General features: G+C 40.9%; 2 protein-coding genes across 5 annotated transcripts in view; both read right to left on the bottom strand.

Moving 5' to 3' along the window:
- PGCKA1 (PDCD10 and GCKIII kinases associated 1) overlaps positions 1-6,600 on the bottom strand; it is a 40,464-nt gene extending 33,864 nt beyond the window's left edge. For both annotated transcript variants that reach the window (XM_071432566.1, XM_071432565.1), the window contains exon 1: positions 6,470-6,600. The gene's annotated coding sequence lies outside the window, so the exon portion shown is untranslated. The remainder of the gene's footprint in view (positions 1-6,469) is intronic.
- A 5,074-nt stretch (positions 6,601-11,674) lies between these two features.
- NWD2 (NACHT and WD repeat domain containing 2) overlaps positions 11,675-18,625 on the bottom strand; it is a 51,788-nt gene continuing 44,837 nt past the window's right edge. For all 3 annotated transcript variants that reach the window (XM_071432568.1, XM_071432567.1, XM_071432569.1), the window contains one exon: positions 11,675-17,315. In XM_071432568.1, the coding sequence (XP_071288669.1) occupies positions 13,383-17,315 (3,933 nt within the window). In that variant the 3' untranslated portion in view covers positions 11,675-13,382. The remainder of the gene's footprint in view (positions 17,316-18,625) is intronic.

The following is an 18,625-nucleotide window of genomic DNA, read 5'->3' on the forward strand; positions in this document are numbered from 1 at the left end:
AGAGCTCTTTAGAGAGTGCAGGTGAACTTTTCCATTTGGTTATTTTAAACCTTTCCTTCACAGACATTGAGTGATGATGGGTGGCTAAGGGAATGATTACACACAACAATTTCATGAACAAGAGCAAAGAGCTCTTACATTATAATTGCAATAACTATTTCTCAGAACAAGGCAGATTCAAAGTATTGACCACTGCATGAAAAAGGTCCAAATGTTGCTAAAATGTGATAATGGTGAGATAGCAGTGAAATACAGCTGCATTTCTGTAGTATTATTGAATTGCTGATCTTGATTGCATTTGCAACCTTTTTAGTCTCTCAGTAAAACAATACTTGAAAACTATAGGAAAGGATTCATTGCCTTAAAAGACTCAGTTTGCCTGGCAACAAGACAGCTTAGTAATTTTTTCTTCCTTTAATCCTGTGGAAAAGAATGGGCTATATTCACCAAAATTATCAATGAAGATTATGCAATCAGGTCTAATTTGCTGGAGTATGTTTTGCCTGTGGAGTTTTTCATGATGCTGTACACCAGGGTGATGTTTCCAGCAGAACTCCTTGCTCCAGGGACTGTAAATGGTGTGTCTCAGGTCATACTGTCATAAAGCAAATATCTGCTGCTTGTGTTGGAACTTTATTTATTGGTCAATCTGACATATTGCCCTGTGACAAGAAAGTCACTGGGTTGGATTTTTAAAGAGTGTTAGTCTCTAGAGGCAGATTTGGCTCTCAGGGCATTTGTGAGACTTGGGTTCAAATTCTGCCTCCTACCCAGAGATGGGGGCTGATTTCCCTCCTTGTCTCTCAAACCTGGCTTTCCCCCACATGGAAAATCTGGGTAGTTATGTGCTCTGGGAGGAGCACATAACTGGAGAAAAGTTCAGCCACACTGATTTCTGTGGTGCCACTGTAAAGCTTTATTGAGGAAGGATGGCAGGGAAGTGAAGGAGAGCTGAGGCTGTAGTTTGATGGATGCCAGATACTGGTAATTGGCTGTGAAAACAGCAAGCTGACCTTTCCCTGCCATCTAGCTTTTTGCCCTTGGCTTTCCTCTGTTTTCTTAAACTGTCTTTGAGGTTTTTTATCATCTGAACCCTAGCAAATCCCTATGTTTTTACTCTATATAAACAAAAAGTGAATGAAAATGTTTCATAGAAGGTAATTATTGTGACAATTGCACTGAGCATTAGTTTTTAAAGTATATTGGTAAATACAAACTAGCTTTTTAGCAATCTGTGTGCATTCATCCGAAGCAATGGAAAACTCTCCCAAGTGATTTTAATTTAAAAAGAAATGTTAAAAAGACAAAAATTGGACATGGTATATGGTGGTAGCTCCTCAGGCCCCTGGTAGCCTTCCATTCAGGGCTGATGGCTGTAGCTTTTGTTTCATTTACATTGAAAATGAAATCTTATGGTATTCTTGGTGTTTATCTCTTTATCTACATTTGCCCCTGAAATGGTGCCTGGCAGCTGAATCTGTATGATCTTTTCTGTGCAGATATTGCCTATTCATTGCTAATGTTCAGTGGAGACATGCACGTACTCTGACAACAAAATTCAGGGCTGATCCCCAGCCATGCAACATCTGCTAAATTCACATGGGGAAAGGGAATATAAAAACAAATACACAAAGGGCATAGCTACTGAGATGGTAAATATTGTTTTTTCCATGCCACACCCAAACCAGAAATAGAGACAGAGGAGGCCTTAACAAAGCTTGAGTCAGGTTCCTGACAGCTGACAGCAGCTGCTTGTTTTCCACTGAGCTATAGGTGAACGAGACTGCCAACTTCAAAAGCATGAATTAGCCTGAGACTTAGGCTTCTTTTACTATGAGTAGATGAGAAGAGCAGCTCCATGGAAATGTGCAGTGTTAAAGCCATGTTAGTGAGGTTGCTATCAAGCTTGCTTGCCATAAGAGAGGAAGAGTGGATAAAACTCTTTTTGGAGGTAATAAACTGCCTGTACTGTAATGGGACAGAGTGGAGCCACTGGCTGGGCAAGTGGAGCAGCTGCCAAGGGAGCCTGGATTGGCTGCAGTGCCAGGACTGGGAGCTGCCCCTGCACGGTGGGCCTGGGTCCTGGAGGGGGGATTTCTGCACCAACTCAGCTGTGGGAAGGAGCACACAGCCCAGAATGGAGAGGAGGAAATTGCTGGGCGGCTGTGCCAGGGCATAGGTGGTGCTTCTGCATCCTGGGCTGTTGCACAAAGCTCAGGTGCTTAATAAGGTAGGTAAAACGGGGCACTCCCAAATCTACTGCTGATAAAACAGAGTTTCAAAGTGGCTGTGGGTTGAAAGGGGGAAGTGAGTGTAAGAAATATAATCTGGTCTACACATACAGTCATTGCAATAAATTCAGTGGGGAGGGTAGGTAGTCAGGGGAGGAGCAGACCTGCAGCCTGGTGTGCCCTCAGGACTGTGGACATGTGGCTCCACATGGCTCATCTGGGTCACTCCCTGCCTCTCCTGCCTGAAGGCTGCTGTCAGGTGCTCTGCATCAGAGTGTATCATAAGAGCACATCAATGCTAATCTGCCTGGAAAAGGCCTTAACATCCAGATGCACCTGCTCTGAGCATGGCAGATTGGACAGATGTGACATAATATGTTTTGTTATGGTCTGGAGAGCTTCTGTCCAGCACAGACAAACCTGTGCTGATGCCATGCTGCTTCTGCTGGCAGCACTGTGCTGGGTAGCACTGGCCCCATTTGCATCAGGTTATTTCTTTTCTCCTGTCCTCTGCTGGCAACATGAGGATTTGATACTGATCCTACTGGAACCAGTGAGAAGAGTTGCCAGGGTGGACTTCACACTGAAAGGGTTTTTAGTCATTGGGTGTGTGTTAGTATTCTTGACATGGGGTACACTTGTGCTTGTTATTCAGCTCCTTCAGAAAAGCAGATTGCCTGCAAAAGCAAGGCATTGGACCTTGTTTACAAAAATTCATACAAATAACTGCTCTTTAATAGAAAAACATAACTATATAAAAAAGCTGGAAGTGATGCCAAGTTGAGCAAGGTAAAGCTGGTAACATTAAAAAGAGCCTCAATGAGAAGGCTTACTCTTCCTTGCTATCCTAAATGGAAAAGTAACTTGTGTGAATTAATAATAGAATATTCAACCAGAAATATTTTTCTAACCAGAAAGCATCTGTGCCTTTGCAGAAAACATCTGTGATAGAAGTGAAAAAAAAGGGAGCTAAATAAACTTGTATAAAAATGGCAGACAGGAAAAAAAGTCACACAGAAAAAAACCCAACAACTTGGGCCTTTTTTCCCCCTGCCTCCTGCTGTAAGTGATTAAATGTTTGGTCTCCACACAATGTATTCTGTTCTTAATAAAATTTTAAAGATCCTCCATATGTCTAAGTGAAAGTGACCCGGAGGAGAACTTACAGGAAAATTGCTGCCTTTTTTTCCCCCCTTTTCCAGCAATCCTTTTTGACCTTTCTATGGTAACTCAATTATTTTGCCCATTTTGATATCAAGCTTTCAATAAGTAAAATTACATTGTGTTTTGTACCTGTTCTCCTTAGCAATACATCCTGCTTGCCAGCCCTGTTCTGTAGGTCAGTAAAAATCAACAATTTTCATGCATCGTTGCTTGGACATGAAGTTTTGCCATCATGCTGGATTTGGACTGCAGCACGATCAGGTGCTAAATGAGGTGCTCCTGGTTAAGGAGGGGTGGGATTTGGCCACCTGCCCTGGTTAGCCATGCCCTCCCCACCATCACTGCTGTGTGGAAGGCATGGGCATACTCTGCTGACAGGTGATCATGTATAATCCTCAGAAAGGCAGGATCTGAAGGAGAAATTTTAAGTTCCAAACAAATATTTATTGCCTGACTACATCTCATCATGTTTCAGTGGGTTGAGTGTTTCCCCTCCCCTGTCCTTTGTGAAACACTGTTGGTGAAAGATGTAGACAATGCTGAGGCCGTGTTTAACTGGATACAGTGCAAACACAGCAAAAGACCATCCCTTCCTGAAAGAGGTGAAGGGAGGCTTTCCTTAGCTTTCATTCAGCAAAGTCTGAGAGCAAATACTTCTAGCAAGTTTGTTTCCTTGAGGTCAGGTACAAACAACAGTGTAGTTAGAGAAGGGCCTCCACACTCACAAATGTTTGCCTTGCAAGGTGAAATACTTTTAACCACGTTTTCCAAGGAAGGAAGTCACGATTCCCTTCACTTGAAGATTTTCCCTGTCTTCCCACCTACCCAGAGCTGTGCAAAAATCATTGGGTTAATTTTCAGTACTACGCCTTAAATGTTGTACAAGTTCCCTGAGATCTGCAAACTGGAAGATCTGGATTGCCTTTTGATCAATGTTTGTCTTAGCTTTGGGGTAAAGAGAAAACTATTCTAAACTTCTGACAGTGTTTTGATTTTTATATTTACTTGGCTTTCCCCAACATTCTAGAGAAAAGTCCTCCTTTAGGTTTCTAATTATCTCATTTTCCATGAACGTCTCTCTTCTTGTGGTTACGAGCAGTAAGTATTTGTTTTGTGTCTTCCCTGTGAAACAACGTTACATTTGGGTCTATATTGATGTGAGAAAGCAAGAAAATGGGTTTGTTTGTTTCATCAGAAAAGAATAAAAGGTAATAATTAGAGCAGTACAAATTTCTGCACTAAGAGTAAAATTGTGGGCATGAAAAGAATATCTGAACTACTAGAGTGCTTTGTATTCCTTTCTTTAGGTAAGGAGTTAAGGAAAGCTCTCTCTCATTCAATGGCCACTCTGTTTTTTCAGTCACAGAGTAACTTCAGTGTGCATTGTACCTTCCACCCTATAAAGACACTTTGTGTAATTAATGTTCAACAAATTTAACTACTGAGCTACTAAGCTGGTTTACCATGACACATGCAACTTGTACAAACATTTCTTAGAAAAGACTGGCCAGGGCAGGCTGCTTTTCATGCGATGCTCTTCTCAGTGAAAGCCTGTGGCTGCCTGTTGATTTGGGGGCTGCGGTGTTCCTCTCCTGAGATATAAATGTAGCTTAGCAAATAAGCCCCTTATCTACAACAGTTTCTAAATAGATTTTTGTAAATAATATAGGCTCAGAAGTCAGTTATGGTAAACTCAGAGCAGTTCTTTTAAAGTGTAGTTGTTTATTGCTGCATTCCCATCGTCACAGGTGGGAGCTACTCTGTCAGGATGTTGGCACAATGAGTTTGATAAAGAGATACTTCATGGCTCAGGCTGATGTAGGCTGTGTTCTCATCTTAGCCCTCCTAAACCTGAGACCTACTATATTTCAAGATAGGCAACCTGAAAGTGAATGACAATTTTTTGAAGTGCTACTGGGAAACTTGTTTGGACTCAAATTTATTTTAAATACTGGTAAAGACAACCCCCTTTCTTTTCCCAAAGAAAGTTGAGTGCTTATCTGAAGCAAGTTGTTTCAGATATTATTATTCTCCACTTCTTTTAGTATCTCCTAGCATTATGTAGAAACAAGAAAAAGAGATGTGTTTTATAGAATGAACTGTGGAAAAATGACATTACCAGCAATCATAAACAACACTTGCTGCTTTTGAGCAGTGGGAATCCTCAGGATGTGGCAATCCTATGATGCACTGGAGATCTTTAATAAATTTGGATTGTGTAACTATCTAGAATGCAGTCTTTAAATTCCTATAGAGGTATTAAAAAACTGAGTATTAAAACACTGTCTGTAAACAATTACAGTTTAACAAAAATTGTGATGAGAAAAAGATCTTTGTGATAAAAAGCTAATGCTGTAGCCTGGAAAACTCAGTGCAAGTAAAAAAAACAAAACTCCTGAAATATTGACAGTAATTGTCAGTGAAACTTCATTGTGCCACATGAAAACTGATATGCTTTAATGCAATTTAACTTCTCAATTTAAAATAAACTGGTTTTAACTGACTTTCCTCTTACTCTGCATTTTGCTATTTTATTCTTCTTTTATGGTACACTGTAGTACTCCGCATCTATCTTTCATTGCTTTTGTAAGATTTTTTTTTTTAAATGTACCAAATTCTAGGAGGGGAATTTAGAAATCAGTAAGTTCATTAAGGAAGTAAAATCCATAAAAATACAGTAGGATTGGTGTGGGTGAAACAATGTGCAATTCACAATATAAGGAAGTTAGAAGAGTTCTAATTCCCTTCATTTCAGACATCAAAGACATATTAACTCCTCCTTTACCCCACATACTACAACTCAACCATTTCAATAACTAAGAGATCTCTAAAAACATTGCTTTTTAAATAGGTTTGGCTTCAAAATTGTTTTCTTTGGATTTTCACTGAGCCAAGTCTATTTCTGAGTGTAAAAACAATCCTGACTCTACAACAGGTGGAACAAGTGAGATCAGATATTTTCAGTATAGTGTTCTTAGACTGTTCTGAAAGGTAGAAAAAAGAGTACAAAATATGTCCTGTAAACAGTTTCTCGAGAAAGCACAATATTAAAAGTTTAAAAGAACTTTTCCTACCTGTAGCTTTTGTGTGGATCAGGAAGTGGAGCTTTTCCTGATTACAATCTTCCATGGCTTAGCTTGGCTTCTGCATTTGAATGTTAAATATGTAAGAATGCCTTGTTTAGCTTGGGAGTTTGCATGACCTCTTAATGAGACACTGTAGTTAGTGTCATTGGGTATTAAGGCATCATGTGACTGTAGATGAAAATAAAATCCTTTAAAGTTTGCATTTAATACTTCCTAGAATCTGTAACCCTTTACCTGCAAGTTTGATAAAAACCTGATAGAACTCACCGTTTTCTGGCCAGGGATAAAAGAAGGAGAAGTGGAAGAACACGTGCCGCGTAATTCCTTTCCTCCGGGACAGTCACAACGACCACAACAAAGCCCGAGCCTGTCAGTGTGCTCACGCTGCCATTTGCGTATTCTTTAAATTAAATCTCCCTATATCACAAACAGTGCTGGAGGGATTTGGCAGAAAGATCCTCTGTTGCATGTTGCCTGGCAATGACATTTATTCCCCACTGTTTTTTGTGATTCTCTAAAGAGAAATTCAGCTCTGAGGTGTATTTGCAGGCATCGTGTCACATTTACCTTTGAAAGGTGCTGACTTTACTGAAATCATTTTGGTTTGAGTGTGGCATTTCCAGAAGTGATATGAAAGATGTTCTATTGCCACAAACAGTTTGAGAGAGTTTTCACTGTACAGGAGGAGAGGTTTACGTTAGGCAAGCACCTGTTGTGTGTGATCTTTAACATATGTTGGTGTACCTGGAAACTGTAAAACAACGTCCTGGAAAGAACTGGCGCCAAGATTGCCTGTGTGGCAGCTGGGGGGTGCAAAGCAGGGCTAACAAAGCCTTATCCATAACTAAATGCCTTAGGGTGTGGTTGTTGGTGTGGTGGGAGGTTGGTGGTTTTATTTTTCTCTTTTTTTTTTTTTTTTTTTTTTTTTTTTTTTTTTTTTTTTGTGTTAAGCCTTATGGAAGCACTGCAATGAAGTTTGGTGCTGTATCGAGTAGGCGTGCTGTTCTCACTCTAAATAATGCCGGATTTACAGTTGCCTCCCTGCCTTGCAGGGCTTGCATCCTCGCGTTCCCTGTGGAAGGAGGGTGCTGGCTGAAGGTCACCAAGGCTTGGTTTGCCCTGCCATACTTCCCCTCGTGTCCCGGCAGGGAGCTGGAGCCGAGGCTGTCAATCTGCTGTCAGCAGCGGGCTGGGGCACGCAGGTGCCTGCCCGTAGCAGGGACTCGGATGCGCCACCTGGCCCTTGCAGGAGCCAGCACACACAGGGGCTGAAACGGCATGTGCCAGCAAAGAAATCAATAAAAGCTGCTTTGGATAGTCTTGTTTTAAGCAGACAAATAAGTCATAACGTGAAGACCAAGCATCATTTGCAGGCTACGAGCTCGGGTGCTGCAAAGCTCTGCAACAGGTCTTTGGCACGTTTTAAATATTTTTCTCCTGCAAATGATTAGTTTTAGCTGAAAATGGACTTGAACCAGGAAGTTTCTTTGTACAAAACGTTCACTACACTCTCCAAAGGCATTCTGGTCAGTAAATAAAGAATTGGCAGGCTAACACATCCCCAGGTTGTGAGGGAAGGTGATGGAGGCGAGAGATGCACAGAGGTGAGGGCTGCGGATCTGCAGCTGTGAGCAGCCCTGTGCACGGCGTGTGCTCGGACCGGTCTCATGGTCCTGCCCAGCCACAGGTCACTCCATGACCAGCTCTGTGGTATTTTGCCTTCTGTGGTATTTTACTCTGTTCTTGTGGCTGCTGGGCTAACGAGGTGGGCTAGAGGCTGAGATACATCCAGTCAAAAAGCTGCATTTTAAGCCAGGAGACCGCTCAGAGCAAACACTGTGAGGCTGCCTTCCCCCTTCTCCTCGTGCTTAGCACCCTTTTCAGACCCCTTCCATGGCTACTGTATTTTTTGTTGTTCCACAGACTGTTCATTTCTGAGATTTCTCAAACCAGCCCTTGGTATTCCTGTGGAGTAGAGCAGCTCTGCCCCAGCCCCTGCAATCCCAACCTTGCTGTCCTTCTGAAACCTATCATTTACTGTATGTGCAAGCTGCTGGGATCCTTTTGGGTTGACTGCCTGACAGGTTTTCACAGATGTGTCCTGCAGGAAATGGTCACTTGTCTCACCAATCCATAGTTCTTGTTCAATAACACGGGTGTTACACTTTTTCAAAGGAAAAGTAGTTGAGACATTCAGCCTTCAGAAATCCTCTTTTCCCTCTCATCTCATTCTTGTACCTTAGTCCACTGTTTTGGCTGTGGTTTTCTGGAGAATGCTCCTGCTGAGATAGAAGGCTGCCTCGAAAAATTACATCCTAAAAGGCTAACTTTGTCACTTCATATGCTATTGTCAATGCGATATTACAGTGGGAAGTGCTGGGCAATTTACTAGCAAGCAATGGGATAATGCAGACAAATGGCAGAAAACTATCCAGCTGCTTTGGGGATGTTCTGTTCTCATCTGTGCATGTCTGGATTTTTGCTGCATCTCTCACCTTGCAATTCTGGGTATTTCACTTTAAATATGCTAACTAGAACTATTTTAGTCTAGAAGCTTTCTCACATGCACTGAAATGCATGTGTAATCAGAGATGTAGTAGGAGAGCAGGCAGATGATTTTATTTATACAGTACTGTGTGGTGAAAGCTCTGACAGTGGGAACATGAGAACACACATTAAATCCATTTTTGTACATTCCCTGCTGAGGCTGGAGAGGAGACCAGTGAGCTACCACCAAAAGAGCAGGTGCTGTAAATGGAGAGTGTACCGTGGCTGGGAACACATCAGGGGCTTTGCTGACTTGGGATGGAGCTTCACCCACCCTGGCAAGCAGGGCAGCAGAGGCAGGGAGAAGGCCCTGGTAGGGGCAGATTTCAACAGTCACTTGGGGAAAGGTATGATTTTAAGAGCATGTTATACTGGACTGGAAACATTCCCTCACACTCTTCTGCTTACTGGCCTCTGTTTTCAAGTGAATTGAGCACTGTATAGTTTGTCCTTGATAGTGAAAGACCCTTTTTCACAGAAGGGTGATGGTTCAAAGTGCTCCTTCTGGATAAACACATGATAAAAGGCTTAATCCTGCCTTGGAAACGATCATGACTATTCTTGCAGCCTTTGACCTTCCTGTTGAAACTGAGAATTGAGATTATGAACTGGACCCACACTGAGAACATCAGTTCATGTCATAAAAGTCAGGAGATTACCTCCAAAATGCAAGGAATGGTGTTCTGTAACCAGGCTGGAAAGGTAAACCACAGGAAAAAATGTAGCTCACTGGTCTACCTGCAGCCATGTCGTGATCTAGGAAGAGTAATGTCTGAAACAGGTTACTACAAGAACCTGAAGTAGGTTATATTTGTAGCATAAATACTTTATAATGATTCTTAGTAACAAATCCTTGTTAATGAAACCTATCCAGAGGCCCTAGTCCACACTTGGATGACTACATGATCAATTTTATGATTATATTAAAGAATGCAATGATTATGTTAAAAATATTATTATATTAAAAAATAGAAGAAATAAAAATAGATTTCAGAAGTCTGTTCTTTTGCAGTCTTAATATTTATACTAAAAGAGGTATTTTTAAATCTTTAATCAACAAAATGAAACGATGCAGATTGCTGTTAACAGCTTTATGGAAGTGCCCCAGAGGACCCATTTTATGATGAATTATACAGACACATTAATAGTTTTTGACAAAGGGCAAACTCTCAGGGTTTTAAGCTGAAACAGCCCCCTCTGCATACAAACACCATTTCAGCAATCAGTGTTGGCTTTAAATTCTCATTGCAAAACGGCCAATACTTCTGTTTCAGCAGGTAAAGGGCTTGAATGTGCCTCATGGAAAAATCAGGGCTGGGGAGCCACTGAAACCTGAATGCCTTCTGAATGCAAACTTTTCCAGGCTACATGTTAACCCACATTCTGATGTTATCTGATAATAATGTGAAAAAAAGTCGAATGGCCACAGGCTGTTTGAAATGAAGTCACGGGCCATGCATTCCCCAGCTGTGGTGCAAAGGAAATGACTGATAAAAATATTTTTTCTAGCTGACCTCTGGCTTACCTTTGTCTGCCTAAGAATTTCCGGCTAATTCCCTGTTAAAGCTTTCTTGCAGCTACAGCCTATTCCTAGAATCTTCTGTGTCAGAAAATACAGACTCCACCTGAGCTCGTTTATAGATGCACTTTATCTAAATGATAAATGAAAGTTTTGTTCTAGAGATGCAAACAGTGCTTCTTAACAAAAAGTAAATTGCACTATTCCTATTCCTATGTAGGGGTAGAACAGCACTTGGTATTTGGATGGCTCATTATTGGAGAAAGTACTTTGTCTCGGTACCACTGGATACACATACTTGGGGACAGATTTGTGAAGGGCTGTGGAGCAGTCACTCTTGCAGTAGCAAGTATCAGCAGCCTGGAGCCACTCAGAACCCTGTGTCTGCTGTATAGGCTCAATGTGAGGAGTCTGACCCCTGAGAAATTGATTCAGAAAGCTGGCAAGCTGAATGAATGAGATAGGGTAGGCACAAGGTATGATTCTTGGGGGTGTCCTGTGCAAGGCTAAGAGTTGGACTTGATGATCCCTGGGGGTTCCTTCCAACTCAGAATATTCTGTGGTTCTGTGATTACATTATACTCCATTACTAACCCCAAATCAGCCACTCTCCTGGCAGACAGAGGATGCATTTTACCCTTCCAAGATAATAAAAGAACTAACTTCCCAATATTACACGAGTTATGGACAGGGAGTTCATGGCCAAAATGCACAAGTCGTGCACCGTGTTTGAAAGGAGGTGGAAGCTGCCTCTTTTGGGACAGGATCCTGGGAACTGTGGTGCCTCTTCCCATAGCTTCACAGGTCTGAACTGGAGTGGGGTTTCAGGTCCCCTTTTTTGTGCTTTTTATTGGCTTGGTCACAAAAGCCTTCATGTCTGTTGATTTGCATACTGTCAGTATGCAATCCAGTCATAAACATTGTCTAAGAAGGGTGGGGTTTTTTTTGGCAAATCTCATTGTATTTCGAATGCTTGATTTAGTTAGCTGCAATGGGAGAAACACTGGAATTTTTCCTTATCAATACCGTCCTTAAAAATTATTTATGTACAGGCCAAAGGGGATTGCCAAGGCCACATGTCCCTCTGTCAGAGTGGAATTTCCACAAAATTAAGGGACACACACAAGTCTGCTTCCACAGTTTATTAGTACAAACAATGCATACACAAGACTGTATATTTGTTTGAAGACTGCAATAGATTTCTAATTTAACAACTCTGTAACAAAATTTAACTAAATTTGACATTTATGAAAATATAAATCTCTGATTGGGTAGGTTCTCCCAACAATACAAAGTTTACATAAAAACATTCAATATGATCTATTAGTTGCAAACCAGTTAGGAAAAATCATTCAAGTCACTTAATATACTATATTGGCTTGTACATTGAACATTCACACACTACATTAAGTTCTAGCTTAGCATTCATTTCTTGGAAATTTGTAGTATGGAATTCTGATTTTAAAAATAAGATTATTCTGTTTCAATAATTTGAAAATATTTCCATGGGTATGCCATCTTTAAGATATGTAAGTAGGGGAAAATTTTCTTATGCTTTCAGATCTTGTCCAGTATATTTACTTAGGAAAATGTAAATTTTTTTACAGCATTTTTCATTATTTCACAATTTCTGCCTTGAAACTGGTAAAACTGTACAAAAGGCTCAGAGTAGTTTCTAAAGCAGAAAGTGAAGGTTGTATGCATGTGAGAGTAAGAAAAACCCATTACAAACTGGACTAAGAAGGGACCTGTTGACAGCCTTTACATTTAGTGGAATATTTCAGCAGGTACACAAACAGTCTCAGAGTGTTTGGTCATTTGATCAGTATTTATCATGGGAAAGAAGAGAAACAATACTAAGGCAAATGTCATAAGGACTAATACATGGCATGTCTGAAAACTACCAGGATTACTTTGGAGACAGAGGAGATACTTTAGACTTTCTTACAACAAAATGGACAGCAATATTTTAACATAAAGAAATTAATGTCTTTAAGTGTTCATCAGTAATGCTCCTTCTCTTTGAAGAGTATTCATTACAATCTGTACTAATACACACTATGAAGACAAAACATTTCCCCAAACCAAAAATAAAACCCCAATCCCTATACTTCCTTTAGAACTCAGGACTTTTATAACTTTTATCACAATACAGAAACCTGAAATCCCTGCATGCAATTTTAAAAAAAAGCTCTCATTCTGTTCATTGAGGTGAACAAATACTTGTTGCCTCACGTGCTGACATGTTAGCAGCTGACTGGCACTTACTCCTTTCAGCCCAAAGATTAAACCCAATTAAAAAGAAAAATGAAAGTATATATTTTTAAAATGATGATGGAATGTATCAAGTGTTCCAGGTTGGCAGGTGACATCTTGTCATTGCACCATCAAGCAGAAGAACACATTTTTGCAAGTGGGTATAAAGTTGACTGTTAGCTATAGACCCATCTAGGTGACTTGGAATAGAACATAGTGGTCTGACTTCTCACCAATCACTTAGAGTTTTGGCTCTAGTTAAAACAGTCTGTCAACCACAGATAGAATCACCTAACTTCTGTAATAGCATAACAATTTTGATAGTATTGCTAGAAATTTTTAATCAAGGCCCTGGTGAAATTCTGGACTAAACCTTGTATTCCGAAATTAAAAAAAACCCTGCAGCCCATTTGCTTTATGTTTGCTCTTATGTTTACAGAAATGTAAGACAGGAAAAAACAGCTGGTCTGCCCTCTACTGTTTCTATCTGTCTTCCGAGAAACACACTGATTTTTACATGAATTCAGAAGACATACCTAAGCACGTGTACTACTCAGATAAGCTTGCCCAGATGGTTGCTCAGTTGTCAGATGCAAAATTGTGTCTGCAATCTATGGCTGAGCACACTTTCTCATAGCAGTAGCTGTGTCTTTTGGTTGGTGTTGCTTCACTCACCTCAGCCTCTGTAACTGTAATGGGGCTATCCCTTGCAAATACTTCTGTTGATTCCCTCCAAATGCAGTCTGCAGTCACTTTAAAACTATAATTGTGACACTTTGGCCTAATCACTTGTGTTGCGTTGTTGAAAATCTGACGGCTGTTTGAAGTAGCAATTTTGATTTTCAGTGCAGCATCAACTCGATCCACTACAGTGTAAGTACCTATACTTCCATCATCAAATCCAATAATAATGTTTAAATGTCTCTGTGAGAGTGCAAGAAAAGTGGGAGTTTTATAAAGAGAGCAGGCACCGATGTTTTTGCCATCTGCTAGCCTCATTACAATTAAACTAGAGACTGCACCATTGTCATCATCTTCTTCCCCACGACAACAAATGTACACCAGGTAGCGGCCGTCACGAGACAGCCTCTGCCGCCAGATGACACCTGGAGCGTGAACCACGCGGAGTTTTCCGCTGTGTAGATCAAGCACATTGATGTTCTCATCACCACGGGTTATAATTCCTAGCTTCCCATTTGGAGATATTTCAAAGTCTTCCAATTTTTTTAAGAAATTGGTAGGCAATTGTACACGTCTGCAGATGACTTCCTCTGTTAGGCTCCAGATGTTCACACTTTCAGTAGATGTTATAAATACTATAATATCTGGGCAGTCTGGTATCAACTTAATATCCACAATGCTTGCGCCATCATCACAGCAAAACTTCTTTGTTATACTGCCTGTCCAGAGACTAACTGCCAAAACTTTGTTCTTTGCCATTCCAACCACAAATGTATTTGCAGTTGTTATAAATGCATTCTGTAAGGCAACTAAAATATTGCAAACCCTATGTCCTGTAGCCAGTCGCCAAACTCTGGATGCATTTTGCTCGCAGAGAGAGACTACAAACTGATCATTATGAGTAATCATTAGCTCTGAGATTTTTTGTCCATTAATGCGAAAGATATTTTCACCACTGACCGTGTGCCATACATACTGGCTGCATTTGTCATCTGATGTAACCATTATCTCTCCAGAAGAGGTCAGCACACAGTTTTCAACAATACCTTCATGCTTGAACACAGCTTCAATAAATCCAGTGCTGAAGTTCCACTTATGGACAGAATCTGATCCATCCAACGTGTATATTAATTCACCTCTGGCTGGCAACACCAGTCTTTGGATGGGTTTGCCAGATTTGTCAATATTGGACATAGCAGTTATGATGTCTATATCCCAGATAGAAAGGACACCACTGGTGGATAAGGATAGCAGCATGTTATGATGATTTGATTTAATTAGCCTGACTATAGTTCCTGAGATTTCCTGTAAGCTTGCCATACATTGTCCAGTATCTCTTCTCCAAACAAAAATGGCTGAGGTATTTTCCATTGAAGCAATTATACAGTTGCCATTTTTGGACAACACGGCAGATATAAAGCGCTCGTTGTGTTTAGCTCTAAACTTTTCAGCCACCTTCCACACACGAGTGTCAAGAAGTTCAATGCTGAGAGCCTTACAAATTAAAATTGCACTTTGGTCTTCAGAAAGCTCTATGCTGACAACTTCACTGTCTTCTCTTCTGCAGTCAAAGTCATCTGTAAGCTGGGGTTTTGCAATTTCCTCTGTATTCCAAACAGAGAGGCTACCCTCACTGTCCACCATCACCATTTCTTGGGCTGTGTCTAAAATGAGAAGGAATTTCACAAATCCACTTGAAAATTCAGAGGTCACAGTGGTCAGCTTCTCTCCACTGCCCAAGTGGAAAATGGTTGTGGTGTTCAAATACTGCCCGCAGAATGCATAAACTCCATCTGGAGAGCACTGCACACAGGTCACTTCGTACCAGCAGTGGAAGTGATAGAGAGGCCAACCGTAAAGCAGATCTATTACAGTAACATCTTTACTGGCCTCCAGCCAAGCAAGCGCATGGTTGACCGATAATGTAAATCCATTTATAAAACTGGAGTCCCCTGCAATTCCACAGTGTTTTGACCCCTTAATTTCCACCTCAGAAAGAAGACAGGAATTTATGTTATCATATACCAACAGAGTGTTGTTTGTTGTAGCTACTACAAGATACTTTTCATCACTAGAAAGCTTCATCCCTAAGATAACAGATGGAGCTGTTGTAATTTGCCTAAGTAACTGGCGGGTTTCTACATCCCAAGTGCTAATGGAGCCATTTTCTAATGCAGCAATAATTGTGCTGGGATTAAATGTAGGCAGAATCTCAGTGACATGCATGCAGCTGGATGACAGCGGCAGGCGCTCGGGGCTGTAAGTCACATCCATGGAGGAATGCAAAGGGACGATAGAGCAGTACTTGGGTCCATCCTTGTCACATTCTAGGAGGAGATGTCTGAGTTTGGGCAATGAACTTACTACTGGGAGAAGTCTCTGCTGCAATTCAGCCGAGAGTGAACCTGGGTATTTTACTACTTTGAACTTTATACTGCGGAGGGTACTGGCCAGAAATTTCAGCTCCTTTTCTTGAGAGTAAGTGTAAGCTAGCTCTATGTCAGAAAGTGCTTTATCAAACTGCCCTATTCTAATCATGGTGTACAGCCAGCTGAAGTTCATGATCACTCCGTACAGAAGGTCATCAGTTCTTCCACATCTTGTTAAGTGATGAATAAGCTCTGTCATTTTTCTGTGATTAATAAAAAAGATATCAGGTTCCAATGGGTTACACTGAAAGACCCAAGGCTGATCTGGGGCTTGCCGGTCAAAAGCCGCCTGATCCACGCAGTGCTTTTCATCCTCGTTCAGGCCTCTACTGGCATGGTCAGGACAACCACTCAGATATTGGTCATTGCTGTAAAAAGGTTTTCTTCGTCCACCTGACCAAACACCAAGGAAATACTCTGCCATGACTGTGTGCATTTCACGCAAGTCTTCTTCATTGTGCAGGTACAATTTCTGGGCAATTAGTTGCAAGTGCCTATTTGCCCAAAGAAGCAGTGTTACATTTTTCACCTGTCGCTCTATTAAATACCCCTGTAAGCCCTCCTTAAGTCTTGCAATGTATATATATGGAATTCTCAATGGATTACTCTCTCTGACTCTCTCATTCAGTTCATACATAACACTGTTGTCAAGGGCTAAAATATCCTCCAGTTCCATTTCACTCAGGCCAGATTTGGACATAGTGATGTAGCCAAGTGCTCTTGACAATAGTCTTGACCCACACTTGTTTTCCAGTGACCAAAACAACTGCTCTATGCTTTCATGGACAGTAACACAGAGGGAGGACTCATCCACATCCTTGTGAGATCTCCAGTGCCTGACCTCTCTGAAGGTTAAGTTCACAAACATAGGCAGTGTGCACTTGGAGAATGCCTCATTGACATAGATTTGTTGCCCTGATGTTACTTTCCTTTTAACTCGCAGCAGCTGATGTTTCAGTACTTGACTGCACATCTTTCTGTCCCTTGCAGTCAACTCAATGTAGTTGCTTTCTTCATGAATAAGGCACCTCAGTTTTTGCAGGATCCCATGCTTGTTTGGCAGTGTTGACAAAATTATCCGTACTGAACGTGGAAGGTGAATGGGAAGCCACCAGAGCTTTCTACCATCATCACTATCTGTTAGCTGTTCTAAAGCATCAAATATAATCACCAGTGGCCTGTGAAATGAAGACTCATTCAAGAGATTTATGAACAAGTCCCGAAGGTCATGAATCTTTTTTGGGTAACTTTGTACGAGGCAGCGATAGTTGACTGCTAGTTGTTCACAAATGCTTTGAAGTATATTCTTCAGATCTGTACTTGTTTCAGTAGATCCCAAAAATCTTATAACTACCACAGGGTCAGAATCTGGTCCCATCTCTTCTTGCAACCAGGAATAGGCCTAGAATATAGACCATAATTTAGTTTATATCTCAATGAAGCACAGTAACAGAGTTTATTAATAGTAATAGTCTACATATGAATAAACATTTAAAAATATTACTGGTTGAATAGAAATGCTCTCACTGGCAGAGTTCAAGGCGGGTGCACTGAATGAAATTCAAATCATGTATCATCTGTGTTTCGCACAAAAAGGCTTACATCAAAGGGGACATGACTAGAATGTATTCCATAAATCCTGGGGTACTCTTCACAAAATCTGAGTCTCACCTCTGAAAGTGTGTAGATAGAGTCTCTTATAAATAGGCTTCCTTAGACATTACACAATGTCATCCTTGGTCTGCCACACCAGCCTACCACCTAAACCTGTTTAGCATTGATTCTGACTGAGTAAAAAGACATGTCTTTAGAGGACATGGATCAGAGTACAGATCCCTGGCCCCTAGAACTACTTTGCCCTGGTGTACCTGTGACTTTTACTCTAAAACACTGCCACAAAAAAGAAAAAGTGTCTGTCTCCTAAAGTTTTCTTGGTTAGAGCACTCCAAGCTAGTGAGGAATGTAACTTCTTTAAATCTTCCCAGTCTGTGCAGGCTAACACACTCAGTTCTACATCTCTCCACCTCACTTTATGTATTTTACACTATTTTAAAAGAAAAGCAGTACCAGAGTCTCTAGGCTGACTTATGTACTCAGATACGAAATGAGATCTTGAGTTGCAACTCCCAGTTTCATATGTGCAGCTAATGTGACTCCACGGGAAGTAGAGACAGGGATTTTAAACAGTATTGTTCCTTTCTTCATTTCCTTCTGGCTGATATGGCTTTTTCCCAGCTCACTATGCTAAATTCTCTGACCACCCTGGCGGATCACGCAGTTGTGACTGTCATCTGCAGAATTAGGTCTGGTGATGCCAGCTTTGTCTTGTTCTGCATCTTGTCCTGCCTTGCACAAAGTGTTTCATTCATTTCCCTGTAGCTCAATGACTTAAACAGCATATTCCAGATAAGTAAGTATGGGTATTTTTGCAGCTTATTGCATGTAGATTTGTAGCCAGTGTATTAGAATAATTCTGGAATAGTTTCTTAGGAGAACATGAGATGGTATGACTTGGAAAGATGTACTGCATTTGTGTTTAAGACTAAAACCAGAATAAGATGTTTAGATGGTTGTGGATTCACAGGGCCTCAGAGGAACAAGAAGGAAAGAGATCATTCTAAATTATGTTAATTCAGAATATTAGATTAGATTTCTAAGAGCTTTAATTAACTATATTGTTTTGGCTAAGCACATTATACAGATACGTTATCA

The sequence above is a fragment of the Agelaius tricolor genome, unplaced genomic scaffold, assembly GCF_023055355.1.
Source record: "Agelaius tricolor isolate 1412-34295 unplaced genomic scaffold, bAgeTri1.0.p SCAF_8, whole genome shotgun sequence".
NCBI classification, from domain to species: domain Eukaryota; kingdom Metazoa; phylum Chordata; class Aves; order Passeriformes; family Icteridae; genus Agelaius; species Agelaius tricolor.